At 30.4% G+C, this 21840-nt stretch overlaps 1 protein-coding gene across 1 annotated transcript; it reads left to right on the top strand.

The window, feature by feature from the left end:
- Nucleotides 1-16296: 16296 nt before the first annotated feature.
- On the top strand, nucleotides 16297-21382 carry LOC120076365 (Inositol 1,3,4-trisphosphate 5/6-kinase family protein). The gene is made up of 10 exons (XM_039030177.2): nucleotides 16297-16740; nucleotides 17240-17321; nucleotides 17594-17626; nucleotides 19253-19373; nucleotides 19464-19556; nucleotides 19856-19975; nucleotides 20072-20248; nucleotides 20475-20530; nucleotides 20631-20715; nucleotides 20845-21382. Exons 1-10 carry the CDS (start codon nucleotides 16559-16561, stop codon nucleotides 20934-20936), a joined length of 1041 nt encoding a protein of 346 aa, XP_038886105.1. The 5' UTR covers nucleotides 16297-16558; the 3' UTR covers nucleotides 20937-21382.
- Nucleotides 21383-21840: the final 458 nt, after the last annotated feature.

The following is a 21840-nucleotide window of genomic DNA, read 5'->3' as shown; positions in this document are numbered from 1 at the left end:
GTTCTCTCTCCAGCAAAGTAGAATCATCGAGTACAAAAATAGTACTTTTTAGGAGATGACTCTTGATATGATGCAACTTAGATTCTGCAGAATGAATCTAAAGTGAGTATGGTCAGAGAACTTACTCTCTCTGAGATATAATAATAAATAGATGGAAGTTGTGGCAGTAGTTCAATTTGAATCCCTCATGGCATTTTTAATCTGTGCAAAATTGTCTTACAGCAACCAAAGATATTTGATAAAGAAAAATCAAAGTGAACTGAGTTAACTTTTATAAGTAGGAAAATGTTGCTTGTGTTTACTGAAGAAACTAAAGTTGAGAGTGGTGATCAAATTATTAATAATGTTGATAATACTGTGATAAAACCTGTATCTATTGTTGATCAAGCTAAGCTATCTAATGTTTTGATTATTGCGCCTACTAAACTCATTAATGAGAATGTTGATCTGCTTGTTTCCTCTGTTATTGATAATATTGTTCCTATGAAACTTATTGTGTTAATTTGTGTTGTTCATACTATTGTCCCTACAAAACTTGTCATTGGAAGTACTGAGATTAATTCTGTGAATTATATTGACCATGCTACTTCTGTTGAAACTCTGATAGATCATATTGTGGTTGCTGAGATATTTATTGAGCCTTATGTGCTATGTGATGAGGTTATTGATAATGGTGCTCTTGCTGAATCTCTGGATAAAGTCATTATGTTTCTTAATATTGTTTTTGAATATATTATTCCAACTAGAAGCATTGAAAATGTTAACTATGTGCCCATCGTCTGCTCTGAAAATATTGTGAATGATATGTCTCTAACTATTGATCAAATTGAACTCACTACTTCTGTTTCGGTTGTCATTGATTCTCAAGAAACTCTTGATCCTACTTTTCTGAGAATGATTTATGAAATGTCGTGTCTGTTGTTGATAATGCTTCCGCTGGCATCGTTTGTGTTTCTAAGGTTAATAAAATTATTAAGTTGCTTCAATTAATCAGTTGGTTGATTATTTTGAGATTGTATTAAAGGATGATATTACTGAAAGGATCGAATCCTGCAGTGGAAGTGTTTTGTTAGAACACCTTGCATCCCACAATCCAATTTTTACATAAACATAATTATTGAATTAAAACATAATATAAACATGTAAATTAGCATGCTTTAGGAAAAATATTAGAACGATATTTACCTTTGTAGATTTCCAAGTGCCATGAACAATCCCCTCCTAGTTCCAATGAACGGATCTCCAATGATCTTGATCACGAATAATTTCTTGAACAATCTCGAACACTATCACAATAGTAATCTCGTTATTCTCTAGGATTCTAATAGAGGGATAAGGGATATCCACCTATTGGAAGAAGGAGAGGAGAAAAAAGTTTGGGAGAATAGAGAGGATTTTCTTTATGGTTAGGAAAAAAATTCTGCACAATAACACTATGGTATTTTGTATTGTCTTATGTGTATCCCCAAAGGACCATATGGAGTTCTTTATACAAAGAAAGGGTCAAACCCTTTTCCTAATATTTTCCTTTTCTATAATTAATTAAATAACACTTATTTAATTAATAGCTAAATTAAACAACACTTATTTAATTTTAATTTGCACAATAATTAAATGACTAATTATAAATTAAATCCAATTTAATGTATATATTTAATTATCATAAACCGTATGTATATGTGTAAAACCTCTCTATTAATTATTTCTTCGTGAATCTAATTCACTTGAATTAATTAATTTGAATCTTATTCAAATATTACTTTCCAATTTAATTATAGATCATATACATAATTAATTATGTATTAATCACATTAATATATAGTTTCCTTAAATTAATTTGAACAATTCAAATTATCCGTCTTAAGTATCCTCTAGTGAGCTAACGAGGGGACATGGTGGACATAGAAGTTTCAATGATATGAGATTAATTGGTTAAACTCTTTAACCAAATTAATCAATATTTGTTAATTGTGGGTACACTCCACTAAAGACCCACAACTGCACTATTCTCACTACAGATATATTTATGTGTCCATGGATATAAACCAATACCAACAAGTTAATCCTTCACGAGTGTTCGTAACTCCAACTGGTCAAATTACCATTTTACTCTTGGGCTACCCCTGACTCCTTAAGTACCAGTACTTCTTTAATGAACAACTTGTTTATGGTCCAACCAATAAACAGAAATGAAGGATCCCAAATTGAAAGGAACCGTGAGTGGAAATAAGATCATCCTTAATCCCATTTTTCATTGAATGTAAATTTTACAGTAAATCAAGAACAAGATATGCATTTACATTAATTACAACATGTTATATAATTAGGTTTTAGAAACCATACCTTTGAATACTTTTCTTCAAGAATCCCTCAAATAGTACATAAATGCCTTGAAGACTTTCTTCAAGAAAACCTCGATTAAGAACGAGAACACAACCACAATGGTTTCCTCGGTATTCTTAGGTAAAGAACCCAGGAGAGGTGGGCTCTGACTATTTTGAAAAGAGGAAAATTTTAGTAGAGAAGAGGAACTATTGAAATTGTTCACCAACAAATTTAAAGACTCGCAGAACAGTTCTGTATTTTTCCTCACTATCAAATTCGATGATCAAAAGCAAGAAGATAAAGCTAACTCCCTTCCTCATTTTTTTATTTAAAATAAAAAAAAAGACATTTAATATAAATATAAATGTGATAACTAACTTATCATATTATATGTATATTAAATTATATGTTATTTCAAATATAACATATAACCTATATATTATTGTATCATATACAATATAATCTATAGTTTCTTTTCTCTCTTATATGATATTTAATATAAATCACATTTATATTAAATTTAACAACTATAATCTAATTCATATTAATAATATTTGAATCTTATTCAAATATTTATATCCTCTAAATTAATCTATAATGTATCAAATACATTATGATAATTATATCTCATATAATTAAAATAACTTAATTATACCATATACAATTAAATCCCACTATTAATGTGAAAAATTCAAATTAATCCAAAAACTTATTCTCATTTAATCCTATTGCGCTACCAATAGGACTTTATGGACTTGTAGCTTGAAGCTTTAACGGTAAATGAATAATTAATCAAACTCTTTAATTAAATTATTCACCATTCGTTAACTATCGGACACTCCACTAAAATCCAACAGCTGCACTCTTCGCACTATAAATATATTTTTGTATCCATTAGATATAACCAATCAACAGTACAATGACTTTTCACAAATTGCTTGTAAGTATAGCTAGACCAAAATTACCAATTTGCCCCTATAGTTACATCTAACTCCTTAAGTACCACTGACCCCTCTAATGAACAATAGATCAAAGTTCTATTATGATTAAACCCCTCTCGGGTCAGGAGAGGGTGTGGCGCCATATTGTTTAAGCCCGAAATCAGCCCTTAAAAGAGCAATTTATCTGCTTACCCCGACCTCGGGAAAGGAGTGAATTCCTTATTGTGTAGCTATGTTTCTAACTCCCCAATCAGACGAATCCCCAAAATGATAGGCTTGTTGAGTCAGTGGTTTGGCCACTCTCACCCATATAAATCAAAGGATCTCCCTCATAGGCAGGAGTTCACAACTCACTCAGGATTCAGGTCATGTTATTTAGGTCATCCTGATGAAATGTAAATCTCTATTATGAACGGTGTTATATAATGAGACTAAATATTTCGTGGTCTGGTCTTATACAAATTCCTTTGTATAGAATATCCCACTCACATGTCTATACATGAATGATCAGGATTAGATCATTTGTAGCACTTTACAAAAATTGTAACACCTACAAAGCGAGTCATACTCGTAGTGTCACAAGGATAAGGTACCCAACATTATCCATCTACTAGAGACCATTTAGGTTATCACTTAAACATGATCCAGCTGTATGTCTCTACATATATGTTTAAGTTACAAGATAACCTTGGATGTTAGTTTATTGGTTTGTGGTTAATGGAACAAAAAATGGAATAAAATATCATATATTTTATTAAATAGACACTGAGTTTGTTCAATACATTTACAAACTATAGGACCCTACGAGATTTAGAGCATCAACCTCAACAAGAAACCCCTTTCAGGTTAAAAGAGAGTAGGGCCCTTTGTTCAAATCCTGGAGACAACATTTAAGGGAACACCCATCTATTTACCCTTAAGGTGGGAAAGAGTGGGTTTCATCTTGTATTATTATGTTCTCAACTCCCTACTTGGTCTTGTCCCCAAAATAGTAGGCATATTAGGATGCGAACTGACCATCCTCACCCATGCAAAAGGATAATCTCTCGTGAATAGGACTTCATAATATACTCAAGATTAAGACTAAGTTGCCTAGTTCATTCTATCGAAATAGAAATCTGACTTGTTAACGGTGTTACATCTAGTGGTTACTATTTCGTAGTCTAGTCTTGTGCAAACTCATTGCATAGGATATCTCTATTTGCGTGTCACCTACACGAATGCGTTGGATCATTACATTTGTATCAAATACAAAATGGACCGTATCCATAGTGTTATCAGGATAAGGTACCCAACCTTATCCCTATACTATATACCTTCTAGGTTGTATCTTGAACATTGATCTCTGTATGTCTCTACATACTGTTCAAGAATCATAAGACAACCTTGAATGTTAGTTTATTAGATCTGAGATTATTAAGACAAAATAGAAAACAATACAAACATTAAGACAAAATACACAAAAATACAAACAATAACATTTATGATTTAACATCTATAACTTTTTATTGATGACGATCAATTAATAACATTTACTATCTACGAGTTTTAGGACATAAAACCCAACAATTACTTCTACCGGTGTATCTGCTAGTGTTGCTACTATAAATCAACCTATTGATTCGAATGTATCTGAGAAAATGAATGTTGATAGTGGTCTAGTTGTTCAAACGGTTGTGAGTTATAATGGTCCAAATGATGGTGAAAATAGCTTTGATAAAGATGTATCTGATGATTTTATCTTCGAGGAAGATATTCTTTGCTATACTGATTCTATTATTCCTAATCCATTGCTCTATGATGTGAATATACATGAAGATACTTTAAAGTTGAATGCTTGTGCCAATAATAAATCAATTGTGAAAAAAGTTGGTATTGATTTTATTATCAATGAAATTGTTTTGGATTTGGGCATTGAAAATTTAGGCTCTAAAGGGCTTGAGGAAGTTCGTATATCTAATATTCCTACTATTGATCATATTGATGCTAAAGATATTATTGATTCTGTTGTTCTCAGTGTTGAGCCTACCATTAGGGATACATCCTCTGATGATTCATCGTCTTCTTAACCCCTTTTACTGGCTGATTTTCTTCTTGGCAAAAGGGGGAGAATGGGCTGGGCTGTGACCGTGAGTTCGAAGATCGTGATATATTTCTATTTTAGTTTGCTTGGTATGTGATGTTGTGGTTTTGGTTGACATATAATATTTTCCTTATTTATCTCGTTGGACTTTTTGTCTCTGGTTTATGGTAGATATTTGGCTCGTTTTCTTTCCTTATTTAGTTGCAGATCTGTTGGGGTGATTCTTTCCAATTTTATTCTTATTATGTCTGTGGTATTTCTTTCTTTTGTGTGTTGTATCTAGAGGTGTTATTGCTTTTGGTTTTAAGGTAAGCTATATATTGTTGTGCAAGTTGTTCTACAAAAGTTTTTGTGAAAGAGACAGACGTCGAAACCTACAAATAGATTACAAAGATTATTAGAAAGTTGATTTAAGAAAGGGAAGATCTCATGTTTGTTTTAGAGCATCATTCTGCTACAAAAGAGTTCGTTATTAGGCTCTCTAAAGGTGTTTGTAAGCACTAGATTAAGAATGGATAGCTCGTCATTGTTGATCTCAGTGTTACTTATGTTAGTGTTAATTTGTTTCATCGATATCTTATGCTTGTCATCGCTTAAGACATTCCTCTGTTGGCTGACGATGATTTTTTTTTATGTTTGGTGTGAAATTCCTTCTATTAGAAATTGTATCCTACAGGATCTTGCCTCTAAATCATGAAATGTGTGTGTGTGTGTGTGTGTTTTTTTTTTTTTTGTTTTGCTCTACTGTTCTTATGGATGAAGTTGATATTGAGTTATTGTGGTTATCTGTTATTTGTGTAAATGTGGCCTTTATGTTAGGGCCAGATGTTGAAGGCTCTGGGCATATGTTATATGATATCTGGTGTTGGCTTTGCTCGATGTTTGTGGTTATGATTGTTGATTTGGTTTGTCTGATGGTTTGTGGTAATTTGTGGTTATGTGTGCGTTACTCTAGTCTAGTTGGTTTGCTTCCACCATCGTGCCTTGACTATTGGTTTATTTTGCCTTAAAAAATAGCCAAGGGGAGAGATTGTTACTGCAGTGTGATTGACTAATATTTTTATAATACTTCAGTGTGGTTGGTTGATTTTATTATAAGCAAAACTCGAGTAACATGTTGTGCAATATGTAAAAGACATTGTTATTAATATTGTTACATGTCTGACAACAGATTCGACAAAATATCTTTTCTTTATCTGTCTGCATGATTTCCAAATTTCTGTGGTTGTCTTCCTTATTTTCTTGCAAAAAATTTTTATTCACTCCAAAAAGATATTCTCAAAGCTAGTCTTATTTATATTGTACTCTTATTCAATTTTAGGATTAGCCGGCTAATTAGAAAAGTGTGTATTGAGAGTTTTGACCTTAGGATTTGTCTAAGCCTTAATCTCCATATATTGTTATTGAAAATCTTTGTATTTATCGTTGAGACCTTTTTTGTTAGGTAGTCATTGTAGAACTCGGGAGGAGTTTGATTTGATATTGTATTTAGGGGAAGCCTAAGTACGTTGAAGATGATGAAAACTCATATTTAGGGGAGCTTAAATATGATAAATGTGAGGGGATCTAACTTTTAGGGGAGCCTAAGTATGTTGTATTGAGGGGATCTCATACACTTGAAGAAGCATTATGGTGGAAGTGGGGAGAGTCTAAATTGAAACTGAAGAGGAAGCTATACACGAGCCACTGAAGAAAGAATATATCAGATAAGTATTTTCATTGTAATTGTTAAACTCTTTATAGTGAAGTTTTGTTCCACCGAGCATACTTCCCCCAAGATGTAGGTGTTTTTGTACTGAACTGGGTGACGAATCTCTGTTTTTATTATTTTCTGTTCGTTTTCATGTTGTTCACTTGTCATACATATTGTTTATGAAGTCATGCTTGACAGTGATTATTAGATCCACTTAATTTTTCATAAATTACATAATGTTTTTTACGGACAGTTGTAAATATAACAATCAGACCCAAAATATTAGCAGATATAACATAATGTAAAAAAAATTTACAAATATGATAAAATTTAGATAGTCTATCAGTGATAGACCATATTGTTAGTATGATGATAGACCATGTAAGATTCTATCAATGATAGAAGTCTATCGCTAATAGACTTTGCTACATTTGTAATTTTTTAAAAATGGTGTTATACACTTGGTTATTATCCGAAAAAATGTTATCGATTGCAATTACTTTTTTTTTTTTTAATTATTAATCATTAGGAGTGTACATGAGTTGGATTGAGTTGTGACATATTTTTGGACCAACCTAAATTTTGGGTTGGTCAAGTTGGCAATCCAAATGACCCAAACATGTTCTCCAACCTAACCCAACCCAACTTTCAAAATTTGGATTGGGTTGGGTTGTCGGGTTATTATTTCTTTTATTCTTAATTTAAAATACTTAAATTTTATCCACAACACATATCTAATAACTAAAATCTCATAAAACTCAGTTCGATATAATAATTAAAATCTCATAAAACTCAATTTTTACATATGAAATATCTATAATATCTACTCTAAACTTTATACGAAATAAACATTTTTAAAAGAAAAATATAAATATCTATTCTAAACTTTATAAAAAAAAACAAACAATTTAAAAGAAAAACATAAAGAATTTACAAATTTATCAATTTTAAAAGATATATATATATAAATATATATATATATATATATATATTAGTATATATGTAATTCAGTGGGTTGGCCCAATTTCTTTATTCAAGTCTAAACTCAACCCAGCAAAAATAGAAAAAATTCAATCAAATCCAACCTAAAAATAAAACTAACCCAACTCAATCCTTATAATTTAAGTTGGATAATTCGAGTTATTTTGGTTATTGGTCATTTGAACACCCCCACTAATCATTTTGTTTGCGTAGTACATCTTTTCTCAACAATTTTTATATTTATAGGTCAAACATAAACCCAATGGATCCTAATACATAAATCGGTACATATTTTCATGTTCCGCGGTTGAAATGTTATGTTCCAAATAAATAAATAAATAATGTATTTTTTCCCACTATATATGTGTCTCTCCATACACTTTATTTGACTAACTTATCTCCATAGGCATCATCTTTTTTTCCACTAATTCCTGTGTCTATCTCCACAAAACAAACATATGGTCATGATCATGTAAAAAAGTTGTGGCTTTGCCTTAGAGCCACACCATGGGGGGAGGAATATAATTATACGCCATAGCGCTGTCCAAAATATAGGCTTTGCAGTTTGGACAATACCACCACACCTTATTGTGATTTGACACAACTAATTTTCTCCACGATGAAATTTTCTTTTTAACTACTTTTTCATCTCACCTTCCTTTCTTATTTATCACAAAATTGAAATTTAAGAATCCTCCAAAATTATGGAATAAAATAGTTAGAGATGTCCACGAAGTGGGGTGAGATTGAAAATGATTTCTTACCCGAAGAATTCGAGATGATCAAATTCTTATGCACATTGTTTTTCTTTGATTAAAAAATTAATTAACTTAAATCAGTATTTCAAATTTTTTTTTAATTAAATAGTTAAATTTCTTACTATTTTTTGTATGATTAATTCCACATGGATAATTAGAATTTAAAGAGAAATTACTCAAATTTTCTAGTATAAAGAAATAATTACATATCAAATTACTCATATATAAAAATAAAATAATAATTCAAACATATCCATTTTTGTACACTAATTCAATATCTTAATCGATAAACACAATAAAGCTTGAAATTTGATATATAATATTGGTAAAATAATAATAAATAACATAACATTAAATTATATAATAAATATAAGAAAAGAGGCTAACGAGATTGGGGAGGGGACGGAGACAAGAACATTTCCCGTCCTTGTTCCCATTTAGCTTTTGAGAGATTCTTCTCTCACTCCCTCTTTCTCCATTCTTTATGGGGAATGTGGACATCTCTAAAAGCAACATATAGTTTAATAAAGTATCAAAGGCTAAATAAAAGTGTTTTTTTTTTTTAACTAAATAACACATGGGTGGGAGATTGAACCTAGTATATACTTGATACCAATTGAGCTGTGAAAGTCATATGTATTATTCATGTATTAAAAAATTATCGATATAAATATAAGTCAAATAACATTAATTTTAAGATCAATTTCGAGATCTAAGAATCGAACTGGTCATCTCAAATGATGAGTAGGAGTGATATCTATTGAGTAGAGATTAGAAATTTCCTTCTAGAGACATCTAAGAAATAAAATGCAATTGGTCCACGTCTTGGAATCTAAACTCGAAATCTTTTGTACATGCCGCAAATTTCTATTTGTGCGTCTCCCTCCCCTAAATAAAATGGTACTATTGATTCTCTTTTTTGAAAGTTCCACCTCCCCCAACTCCTTATTTTGTGTTTTTTTATTCCCAATAAAAATTAAAAATTAAAACCATATCTTTTTTTTATTATTATTATTCAAACAAACATTTATCTCCCAATTTTTAGTCTTCAACCAAATCGAATTTAGAGATTCTTTTAGTAAAATAAAAAAAATCGAATTTAGAGATACTAGAAAGCTCGGACTTGGCTTTGGTCCATATATCCATCCTTATCGTTTTAAAAATATTTAATTTTAGTGATTCATTTTGATTTCTATACTTTCAAATATTTTATTTTAATCTAATCGTTTTCCTTCTAAAAAATCAAAATAATCACTTTTTAAAAGAACTAAAGTTGAAAATGCGAGAACCTCATTTCAAAAACAAAAATGGAGAAATTGCAACTTGAATTAAAAAAAATTAAAAATTAGGCGTATGTCTTTAGATTTTGCTTTTTTGTAAACATGTCAAAAAAAAAACTTCTGAATGAAAATTTGATTGCTATGTGGTTTCTATGTGATTGTTATATGATTGTTATCTGATTTTTATATGATTGCTACATCTGTAATTACAAAAAAGTTGAAGTCATAACTTTGGTTTCTTAAAATGTGTGCGACATACAATGCAATTTTCCAACAAAAAATATAAGAACTAAAATAAATATTTTGAAAGTATATGGATCAAAATGAATTAAGGTTAAAAGTATAGAGATTAAAAAGAATAATTTAAAAATACACATGTCAAAATAAACTAAAGTCAAGGGCACATAAACTAAAGTAATATTTAATTTGAAAGAATATTTCCCAGTCTATAAATAATAATACACTAAATATTTTTAACTTGATTTCTTTCATAGTCTATGGTTTAAACTGTTGTTTTCAACCAAAAGGTTAAATTTTCAATTTCATGCAAGTCTCAATGAAATTAGATATAAATATATAACATACAAAAAAAACATATATTTAAATAAATAGATAGATAGTTTAGTCTTTTTATATGAGGTAAATGTTTATTGTGTATATTATATTTTCATTAATAATGATTTTTCTTCTTTTTCATATTTCATCCATTTTTTTTATGTAACACAAATGTCGATTCATCCCTCATGTTGATATCGACATAAATTTATTATCCTTGTCATGTCATTAATATATTTTTTTCTCATATGCTTTGAAGATGAAATTAGAACTTTAAAAGTCATTAGAAATAAAATTAGAAGAGATTTTCACACCAAAAATATATTTTTAACCTATATTATATATATATAATAGACAACACACAACCAATAATAATTAATTATCTAAATGTAAAAAAGAGATAATCTAGAATTAAAAAAATATTCATTAAATTGACAGCCATCTAGGCAAGACCCCAAGTCCAAGAGAAATTGAAAGATGGTATGAGAAAATGGGTACTCCAAAAGGAAAAAGTTAAAACTCGAAACTCGGGTTTCAGGCTAACTAGTCGAGCCAGTGAATATATATATATCAATCGAGAAATAATTGAATTGGGCTCAACATGGTGGCCTACAGTCTCAAATGCTACAACTACCTTGACATCGTCGTAGTTACACGTAACTATAAGCGAATGTCAGACGAATGACATTATAAATAGTCTCATTCGACGTCTTTAAAATAAAAAGAAGTAATCTTCAAAGGATAAAAGCTCTAACCTTATTTTTGTGTTTGACTTAATTATACATTTTATGTACAAATTTAAGTAGCAGAGTGTTGTAGGTTCAATACTGCAAACGTGTTTTTTTGCACCAATAAAACACCTATGTCATTTATATATAATTGTTATGGAGATGGAGTTAGCTAGGTCTGGTTTTGTATACAAAACTACCGCAACTTCGGACTTAAGCACTTTCTTTTCTTAAATTAAAATATTGTCTGATATGTTAGGGCATTATTATTATTGCTATTATTTATTACATGACAGTGACTAAATAAAATAACGTTTTGGGTGTTGTTTTTTTCTTTTTGTTCGTCTTTAAAGGCCATTCATACTCATATCATATATGGAGTTCATATGAACACTGATATTACAATATCTTGCTCTCTTTTGCAATGTTTATCCACATATATCTCTTTTGTGGGTATGCCCAAAATCTTTCCTCTCTTTTTTTCACAAATTACTTTGGCTGATTTTTCTTTATTTTTATATGATTTGATTTAATATTCGTTAAATTTTGATCCATAGATTCCTTTTAGTTCAACCATATGTGAGAATAAATACTTGAATCTTTAATTTCTTAATTGATGATACATATTTTATGTAAGTTGAATTATATTCATAAATATTGACAAGTCTTCACTGATTAATCGATGATATATGTAATTCAATAAAAAAAATAATTCTTTTAAATAATAATCAGCATTACTTTTTTAAAAAAATCTAAAGAATGTTTCATTGGTGGAAATAAGAACGTTGAACCTTTGAATGTGAGTAATATATCTGGAAATATTGTGGGGTGAATAAACTAATTTATAAAATAAATTTAGGTTCTTCAATCATTTTAGATCTCGTTGATAATCATTTTGTTTTTTATTTTTGAAAATTAAGTTGAAAATTATCAGAAATAGCCTCATCAAGTTTTCACTTTTCAAAATTAACATCTTTTTTTAATAGTATAATTTTTTTCGATCGATCTCAGACGACGTTGGCCACTGAGATTTACTTAAAAAAATCAACTTGTTTTTAATATATCGGTCATTACACGTTGAGATTCTGTTATTTTTTCAAATATCATATAATCTTCCAAAATCTTATATACCAAATCTTTATATATTTTCAAACTTTCTACAAATTCAATAAAATATTATATCAAATATTTACAAGTTTTCAAATCTTAAAAAATTTGAAAAGTCTATTTCTTACCATTTCACTGGCTCTTATAAACAATTTTACTTCCACTTATGACATAATTTCTTTGCAAAGGGTGTTTTCAATATTCAAATAAAATTTTGAGAATTTTAAAAAAAATAAAAATATTTTTATTTTTGAAATATGGTTACAAATCCAAGCGTTTGTTTAAAAATAATAAAATTATGATTAAAAAATGGTGAGAAAACAAATACAACTTTTAAAAATCAAATAGTTAATCAAACTAAATTCTTTATATTCCGAATCAAATATTTAATTATAAGTTTTTTATGGTAGAAAAAATTAGTCTATGAATTTTCAAGCTTAGACTTAATAGGTTCTTAAACCATAAAAAGTGTCTATTAGGTACTTAAATTTTCAAGCTTGTATTTAATAGATTCATTCTTAATATATCTAATATATGTTTAAAAAAACATATCTAATATTTTCTTTGAACTTTTGCATCTAAGAAGTATTTAATATATTATTATTATTTTTTATAATTAACAAATGTACATAAAACATAAAATTAAATTTCGTGGCTTTAATTTTTTTTCTAATTTTGTAATAAAATAAGTCGACTTATTAGATATGAAATTAAAAATTCAAAAATCAGAGATACAATTTTTTCTTTTGAGAGTAAAAATTTAGGGATAGTTGATAATATCTTAAATACCTAGGAAGCACAGATACTTCTAATTGTGCAGAAAATCGGTATCAGATACGGATACGATACGTCCAGATACGTGGTAGATATGTGTCTGATACGTGATTTGAAGTATATGATTTTTTTAATTTTTATTTTTAATTTTCAGATACGTGTATCTGCTTACGTGGGTCAATTTTTTTTTCAAATTTAAACCCAACCACCTAAAAAGCCCAACCTATAACCCATTTTATTTTAGTGCATGTTTATGAGTGATTTTAAAATCATCAAAAATCACCTTTTTCATTTTTAAAATCACTCGAAAACACACTTTTAATTACTTAAAATTAATTTAGTTTTCAATTTTACATCTTTAAATGCAATTTTCGTATCGTCAAAATTAGTTTTGAAGAATTAAACATGTTTCACGGTGAATTTGAAAATAACAAAAGTGATTTCAACCATTTTAAAATCACTCACAAACATAAAAGTCCACTTAAATTGAGCAATCCAAAACAAAATAAATTAAAAATGATAAAAACATAAAAAAATTGAGAAAAAACCTGAAACATACTTAAATCTCCATTCTTCTCTTCTCTCTCACTATTTAAATCATGTTTCACACCACCATCTTCAACTCCCTTCTTCAATCTTCATCTTCTACTTCTTTCCTAGTTGCTCAACAATCACTCGACGTTACTGGATTTTTTTTTCAAGTTTTCACTCTCTTCTTGAATCTACTTTAATCTAACTTAAAATAAGTATTATAGTAATTAATTAAACATTATACATACATACATACATACATACATATATATATAACGCATCTTCAACGTATCCGTATCTTAGTTTTTTAGAAATTAACATATTACCATATCGTATCGTATCCGTATCATGTATCCGTATTTGTGCTTCTTAATTAAATACTAAATTATTTTTATTTAAAAAACTAAATTAAATTAAATTAATTATTATTTTTATCCGTTATTTATTTTGAGTTGAAAGGTTATATATAGGATCATCGACTTAATTGACAAAATTACTAAAAATGTAGTAAAATGTCGTTGTCTATCAGTATCTATTGCTATCTATTCATGATAGACAATGATATTTTGTTATATTTATAAATAAACGGACTCATTTTTTATTTTTATTGGAAACAATCCTCGTATATATTCAATAATAACAAATGTACTAAAATATGTTTTTTCATTTTTAATTGAAAATAAAATGCTCTATTATCGGAATCTTAAATAGTATTAAAGAAAAAGTATAATTCTACACCCGCTTTATAGAATTGAAACGTGAAAGAACAAAAATGGGGATTCCAAAAAAAAAAAGTATAAATACTCAAAATTTGAGAATAATGATATGATAAGATGGTTAATGCTTTTTAATCAATGCCTAAAAAATGGGGAATAATGAATATTATATATTCTCAAATAAAGGGGAATTACAAAATCCACTCTTATCCTCTAACAATGGAAAGCCACGTCATACATTACAGCATTGAGCCATTCAAATAGGGAGAGTATCTTTTAACCAATAGTTTTAGTGTAGGTTTGATTAAATTTTTAAAATGTTTAAATTTTTTGAAAATAAACTATTTAAAAAAAGATTTGAAGCGAAATAGTTTTTGAAATATTTTTACAGCATATTTTAAAATATTTTTATCAAAAAAATTTAATAAAAATAATATTTTTTTAAAAGATTTTTTTCCACTAATAATCCAAATAGGTCTTTAGCCTTCAATGTACATTTCACTCTTTTGTTGACATTAACCTAATTAACTTTATCCAAGTATAACTTAATTAGTCGTAGATTTTAAAAGAGGTGAGATTGGTGAAGTTTTGAGAAAGTACAACTGTTATATGTGTATATTAACTCAAACAATTACAACAACAAAAATTAGGCATCAAAATGGTCAAAAGTGAATACAACTCTTTTTTAAGTAAATATGAAAATAAAGATGACACAACTTAAGTTGAAGATAATCTTTGATGCCAGCAAAAGTTGCTCGAGAGTGTTTTTCGAGCTAAATTTACATATGATTTTGGTTCTTTGCATGTAGCAAGATAGATCGTGCAATGTTAAATTCTAAATTCAATTTGTAAGGATAAAATTATTTGCCTAATTCACATCTATGTTTATCTTGAAATATCTACAATGAATCGTAATTCATTAACAAAACAATCATTCTTTCATGTTAGCAAGTTTCAAAGTGTCAAAAAATCCATTTCCATCTATAGGGGTAAAGTTCAACTTTTGGAAGTGTCTTCATTCTTTTTATCAATATATGTCTTCATTCAAAACTAATATTATTTATGAGAGCTCAATATAACCATTTATGGTTTAAAAACTTTATGCTCTCACATAATATCACCATTCGAGTTTTTTACTATACCTCATAAACCTACAACATCTTCATCTAAATACAGAATTTACCAAACTACATATTTAATCAAATCACATTAATTTACACATATGGTCTAACAATCAAGTTAGTAAATTGCTAATAAAGTTGTCTCAAAAGCAAACATTCATTTTAGGAAGTTAAATGAACTCCCAATTATTTTACTAGATTTAACCAACATAACAATTATCTAGTATATATACTAAGAGAGAATCAATATTACACATATCCAACTATATCAAACTGTTTTTTAAACTTTCTAAATCGTTGATCAAATCTTAAACTCCTAAAATTAACGATCAAACCCCATTCTACATTTTTTTTTAAAAAATTCCCCATTTTCATAAATAAATTAAAAAAAAAAGTATTATTATCGGTGAATAAAATTTAGACAAAAAAAAAAAAAACAAAAACAAGAACAAACCGGCTTGCCATGGATTTGCCTAAACTTTGTTGAACGCAAGAGAATTCAAAACGTGTAAAACTGGCCACAGCGCGTGGAGTCATTTATTTTTATAAAATTTCTTAAAAAAAAAAAAAAACAAATATGTCTTTTTTTCCAACTCACTTTTTTTAACAAAAAAATAAATAAAATAATAAATAAATAAAAATAAAAAATAAATAAAAAATAAAAACAGTACAGCTAGAAACCATTCCTTTTCTTTTTCTATTTATATTGTGAAACTCAAAAACCAAAAATCTGTCTATAAATAACCCATCTCCACTTCCACCTTATACCTCCTCCTCCTCTTCTTCTCCTGAACATTTTTCTTTTGGTTCTTTGAATCTAATTTTCTTCCCCGTTTTTCTTCTCTTTTCTTCCGCCATTTGAACTCCGTTACTCCTCAATTCCCTGCATTTTCTACGCTTCTTTCCATTTTCTTCTCCGTTTCTCGTTCGATTTGCACGCACTGAATTTGTCGGAGGAAGAAATTATGAGGTTGAAGGAAGATTCGCCTTACAACGCCAACGAAGGCGCACCTGAAATGGAAGAAACGGTGTCGCTTCAGTCTAGGTTTTCGAATGCCCATCAAAGGAAGGTGGTTGTTGTTGGCTATGCTCTTACCTCCAAGAAGACCAAGAGTTTTATGAAGCCTAAGCTTGAAGGATTAGCTAGGTATATACCAAGCTCCGTTATCGTCTTTTCTTTTGCTTTGATCGTTTATTCTGCGTGTTTTGTTCTTTGATTGTTTGGGTTTCAATGGGATGGGGTTTTGATTGATTTTGATTTCTGTAGAGGGCCTGTTCCGTTTTCTTCTTGTTTCAGAAATGTATGAATCTCTATTTCCGGCTATTGTTTCATAGAGGAATATATTCCAGAGCTGCTTACGTCGTTTTCTTTTGCCTAGGGAAGAAGGGGGAAATGGTGGGAAAATATCAGAATGTTCCAAAAATCTCGTAATTGAGAATGAGCTGATTAATCAACTTGTATTTTTGTTTCTTTGTTTTCTTTGGGATTCTGAGGCTGCAATTAAGATTGGATCCTAAAAATAAAATTCTGAGATTTTTTTTTTTTAAAATGGGTCTGATCAATTTCGCTATCATTAGTCTCACATCATGAAGATTATTGAGCGATTGTCATTTTTTTACCTTATATTTTGTTCTGGGAAATGCAGGAACAAAGGTATATTGTTTGTTGCAATTGATCAAAACAGACCTCTGTCGGATCAGGGTCCTTTTGACATTGTTTTACACAAGGTTAGTCTTTCTTTGAAACTTTCTTCTATGGTAGTATTTCCTTGAAAGAAACATTTTGATGTTGGGTGGGGAGAACCATCCATATCTTTCTCAGAGTTTAATTCATAATCCTTCTTCCACCACATGTGGGTTACATTACATGCATCAACCAATTATAAATTTTCTACCATATACTGGGTCCCAGTAGTATGTAGTAAGTTTTATGTGGTGCTTATGGGTCTTCAACTTTTTCTCACAACCCCTTTTTCTCTCTTTGTTTTTCTAACATGCAGTTGTCAGGAAAAGAGTGGCGTCAGATTCTCGAGGTTGGTCTTCTATTGACTATCAATTTAGTTTGACTTGTTTTAGTTGTGTAAATTACATTTACACCTCGTGGAATGTAATTCTGTATTAACTAACTTGTATGCTATGCGACATCTATTCACATGGTTGGAGTCGAATGATCACTGACATTGGCTATTCGGCTAACTAATTTTGATTTATAAAGCTCATCCACATCTGCGTAATGTGCAGACTGATTCTCTTACGTCATGAATCATGACCCAGTAGTTGAGGTCGTGGCCTTAAGGTTCCAACAAGTGAGGATGTCTCCACTTCTTACCACATGGCTGATTTGTTCAGGTTTTCTTGGAATTTTTTGCCAAAACAAGAATTGGCGACTTCTGATTTGCATCGACTTTTATGGGTTCCATTCTCCACAGTATATGGCTACCCATTTCAATATTGATTAGCCTAACTTAGTTGGCTTCAGAGTTGCCTAATTAATTCTAAATTCTGCTAGAAAGTCTGATTTATAGGATTAGGCTATGTAAGTGACCTCCTCCTCGTCCTCGTCCTCAACTCAACTGTAAGCTTCCAGTCAGATGAATATTCTGCTCATGGTTTGCGAACAAGGAAAAGCTTGTGCTGGGTTATAGGTGCTAAAGGATTCTCAGCTACTAGAAAATTTGAGGGTCTTCTAACTTTATTATCTTTTTATTTACAGTTCAATAACGTATCATCTGACATTTAATTGTTTCTATTTGAAGCGTCTCATTTTGAATCATCTACAAGTTTTCTGGAAGAAAATAGCTAGGATGTTCAAGTGATCTAGGATTGTGGTCTATGAAAGTTATATTGTGATCGATTTCTCTAATGCTACTTTCTATCCAAATTCTATGTTTGGAAGGACTCAAACTAATACATATTCTTAAATTTTACAGAGTATATAGCAAGGTTGTCTAATGTCTGAAATAACGCAATTTCAATTTTTAATCTATTTCTTACTTGGTTTGAATAGTTTGCATTAATTTAACCATTTAGTGTTTTTTTTTCTTTCTTGATTTCTCAGATTCCTTAGTTCTAGGCTGAGTAGTTTGGAGAGTTTTAACTCTTAAGTGACCGTGGATTGTAGATAGTGAATGTCATTTTTCAAAATAAATAAATAAATAAAATTGACATTGTCATTTTTCAATTGATTCTTTGTGAACAGGACAGGACAACAGAACCCATACGTGATTTAGCTTTTAATTGTCTTCATTCTTTAAATATATTTTGTTGTCTTTTCCTGGTCTCTTGAATCCATTCCTCAGCCATGAGTATCAGTTGTTAATTTCTACATAGCATGTCATTGGAAAATTCAGTATGTTATTTGCATCCCGGTTAATCAAGTAAAAAGATTTTTTAGATGTATGAAAGGAATAGTTGAACAAAGGAATAGTTGAACTATCCTATTCTTTTCATTTTTGCAGTAGCTGAAAATTCCTTCATCATCTTCTTCTTTTTCGGGTATTCTGGCTTCCTGACCTTTCCTGGTGTCCATTTGACCATGATGGACCATATATATGTGAAAATTTTGCTTTTACAAAAATGCAGTTTCATAAAGAAAATGTCTGAAACATTTGCAAATTTAACTCCAATTCTTTTCTTACCCTCTTTGCATATGTTTGTAGGAATACAGACAAACACACCCAGAAGTGACTGTCCTAGATCCTCCAGATGCGATACAGCATTTACACAATCGGCAATCTATGCTTCAAGCAGTTGCTGACATGGACTTATGTGAATCTTATGGTAAATATTGAGAATGTGTTTCTTGAGTGCCACATATGGTTATTACTCTCTGAAACTTACTGAATGTAAATGACCTTTTTTGATGTGCAGGCAAAGTAGGTGTTCCAAAACAATTAGTCATAAAGAAAGATGCATCGTCCATTTCTGATGCAGTGGTGAATGTCGGGCTAAAACTTCCTCTTGGTATGTATATCTATGTGATACCAAGCCCTATGTAGTTGAGTTGGTGTTGTCTTCTACGCAATCTAGAGGAGTGATTTTTGTTAAATACGCTTGATTCTGTTCATTTATGGAATTTGTTTACTACAGACCAGAATATAATTCTTTTGACTAAAGAAAAATATTATAAAGTGTCTAACAAGCTTTATCCTTATTTTTATTGCTATCTAAGACTTTTGTAACCGATCAAGAATATCTCCTGTTGCTATTTATATCTTATATTTTTACGCTTGATCCTTACATATTTCTCATATTTGAATCAGTTGCTAAACCGTTGGTTGCTGATGGAAGTGAAAAGTCCCATCAACTATCTCTAGCTTATGATAAGTACTCCCTCCAAAAGCTTGAGCCTCCTCTTGTTCTCCAGGAGTTTGTCAACCATGGTGAGTAATTCTAACCTTCTCCCCTTTAATCCATGTTACATCCATAGTTTGGGGTCTTGAATTTTGTTTCTGAATTGCTATTATTCATGGTGACAGGAGGTGTCATGTTTAAGGTCTTCATTGTTGGTGAAGCTATAAAAGTGGTCAGACGTTTTTCTTTACCAAATGTTAGCATGTGGGAGGTATTGAAAAGTGCTGGCATCTATCGTTTCCCAAGAGTTTCTCATGCTGCAGCATCTGCTGATGATGCAGATCTAGACCCTTGTGTTGCTGGTAAGTCGTCAAATTTGAAGAATGGTCCTTTGACACCTTAGATGTCTTTCTCTACTTGTTTAGTTAAGGATCAATTACTGCATTCGTGATAGATGTATCTATGTTTAAGACGTGAACTTTAGATTATCAATATCTAGTGATAGCACATGGGAACATCTTTTATTATAGGAAAATCAGAATTTCTTAGTGCCATATTTTTAACATGGTGTATACTTTTTCCCTGCAGAACTTCCTCCACGACCTCTATTAGAGAGACTAGCAAAGGAACTCAGACGTAGACTGGTAGGGCTTTTGCTCATTTTCCTCATCTTTCTTGGGGCAATTCATGTGCTGGGAAAAATAGATTGTGCTCATATGGTGGTTCTATTATACCTCTATGCAGGGGCTTCGTTTATTCAATCTGGACATTATTCGAGAGTATGGAACTAGAGATCACTATTATGTCATTGATATCAACTACTTCCCTGGTGAGTGTTTATCTTTTATGTACGTGAAATCAATCTTGCATCAACCAGGATCCAAGTATTATGTAGTTTTTCCTGATCTGCCTCCCCTATAGTTCTGTTAATGATGTTTGAAGCTTATTATGGTTGTAGGGTATGGGAAAATGCCGGAATATGAACACATATTTACAGACTTCCTGTTGGGCTTGGTGCAGAGCAAGTACAAGAAAAGAACAACTTATTAGAAAATTCTTTGATTCTCATACGGTCACGTTCAGTACTCTCCAGATTATAACAGAACTCTAGAATAAGCGGCACAAGGGCCAGCCTCTAGCAACTCATACAATCTTTTACTTGGCTGAAGGATGGGAGAAGAGAAGCCTAGCTAGTAGGTGCTTTGGTATGAAATTGATTTACTTAAAATCTGTCCTTTGGTTTTAAGCCAATTATCTAATGTTATGCTCGCTCACAAAGTTGACGAGTTTGCAGTTTGGAAAGTGTAAATAATGCCTTTTTGACTTTGCATCAATTAGCCAAATTTGAACTAATTTTCTCTGGGGTCCCTTGTTGCTTCTGTTGGGAGTTACTAGAATGACTGTAAATATTTCTAAGGTAGAAAAAGGAAGTGTTAAGGATCGAATGTAAATTTTGTTTTAGAAAAAGAATCAATTAACGCTTATAAGTTATAACAGCTTTCCTCCCATCAAGAGATTAGCAAAATGCTTCTATTATAGCAATGGAAGGTTCTTGATGCATATAGGTGAGAAGCATTGTATGGTTCTTAATTGAATAGGTTCTACAAAAAGATCTCTCCCACCATATTACAGTCATTTTTTATTATTAACAGGTGAACTAATCAGCCTCTAGCTATGATGCCACTATTCCGAGGGGTTCATGGTCGAGGAAAATGGACCTTTAATATTAATATTGTTGTTTTTTTTCAAAACTTATTAGAGAAATATTGTTGTTTTGAAATTTATTAGAGAAATAATGTTGTTTTGGGAGTTCAAGGCTAGAGGTCGAAAGTTGATAACTCGACTAATGTGGAGGTCGAACGTTGAGAACTCGACGAACAAAGAAAAACTTGAAAACAATACATAGGTCGAAACTTCAATTCTCGACAAGGGAAATCTCGCGAATCTCGCTCAG

Source organism: Benincasa hispida, chromosome 4 (assembly GCF_027475165.1).
Source record: "Benincasa hispida cultivar pf3 chromosome 4, pf3_genome.v1.1, whole genome shotgun sequence".
In the NCBI taxonomy this organism is placed as follows: Eukaryota; Viridiplantae; Streptophyta; class Magnoliopsida; order Cucurbitales; family Cucurbitaceae; genus Benincasa; species Benincasa hispida.
This window is presented reverse-complemented; position numbering and strand designations above follow the sequence as displayed.

Coding starts and splice junctions, on each gene's coding strand:
- LOC120076365 (XM_039030177.2), top strand. CDS start 16,559: ATGAGGTTGAAGGAAGATTCGCCTTACAACGCCAACGAAGGCGCACCT. Junction 16,741..17,239: donor AAGCTTGAAGGATTAGCTAG/GTATATACCAAG, acceptor TGGGAAATGCAG/GAACAAAGGTATATTGTTTG. Junction 20,531..20,630: donor AGGAACTCAGACGTAGACTG/GTAGGGCTTTTG, acceptor ACCTCTATGCAG/GGGCTTCGTTTATTCAATCT.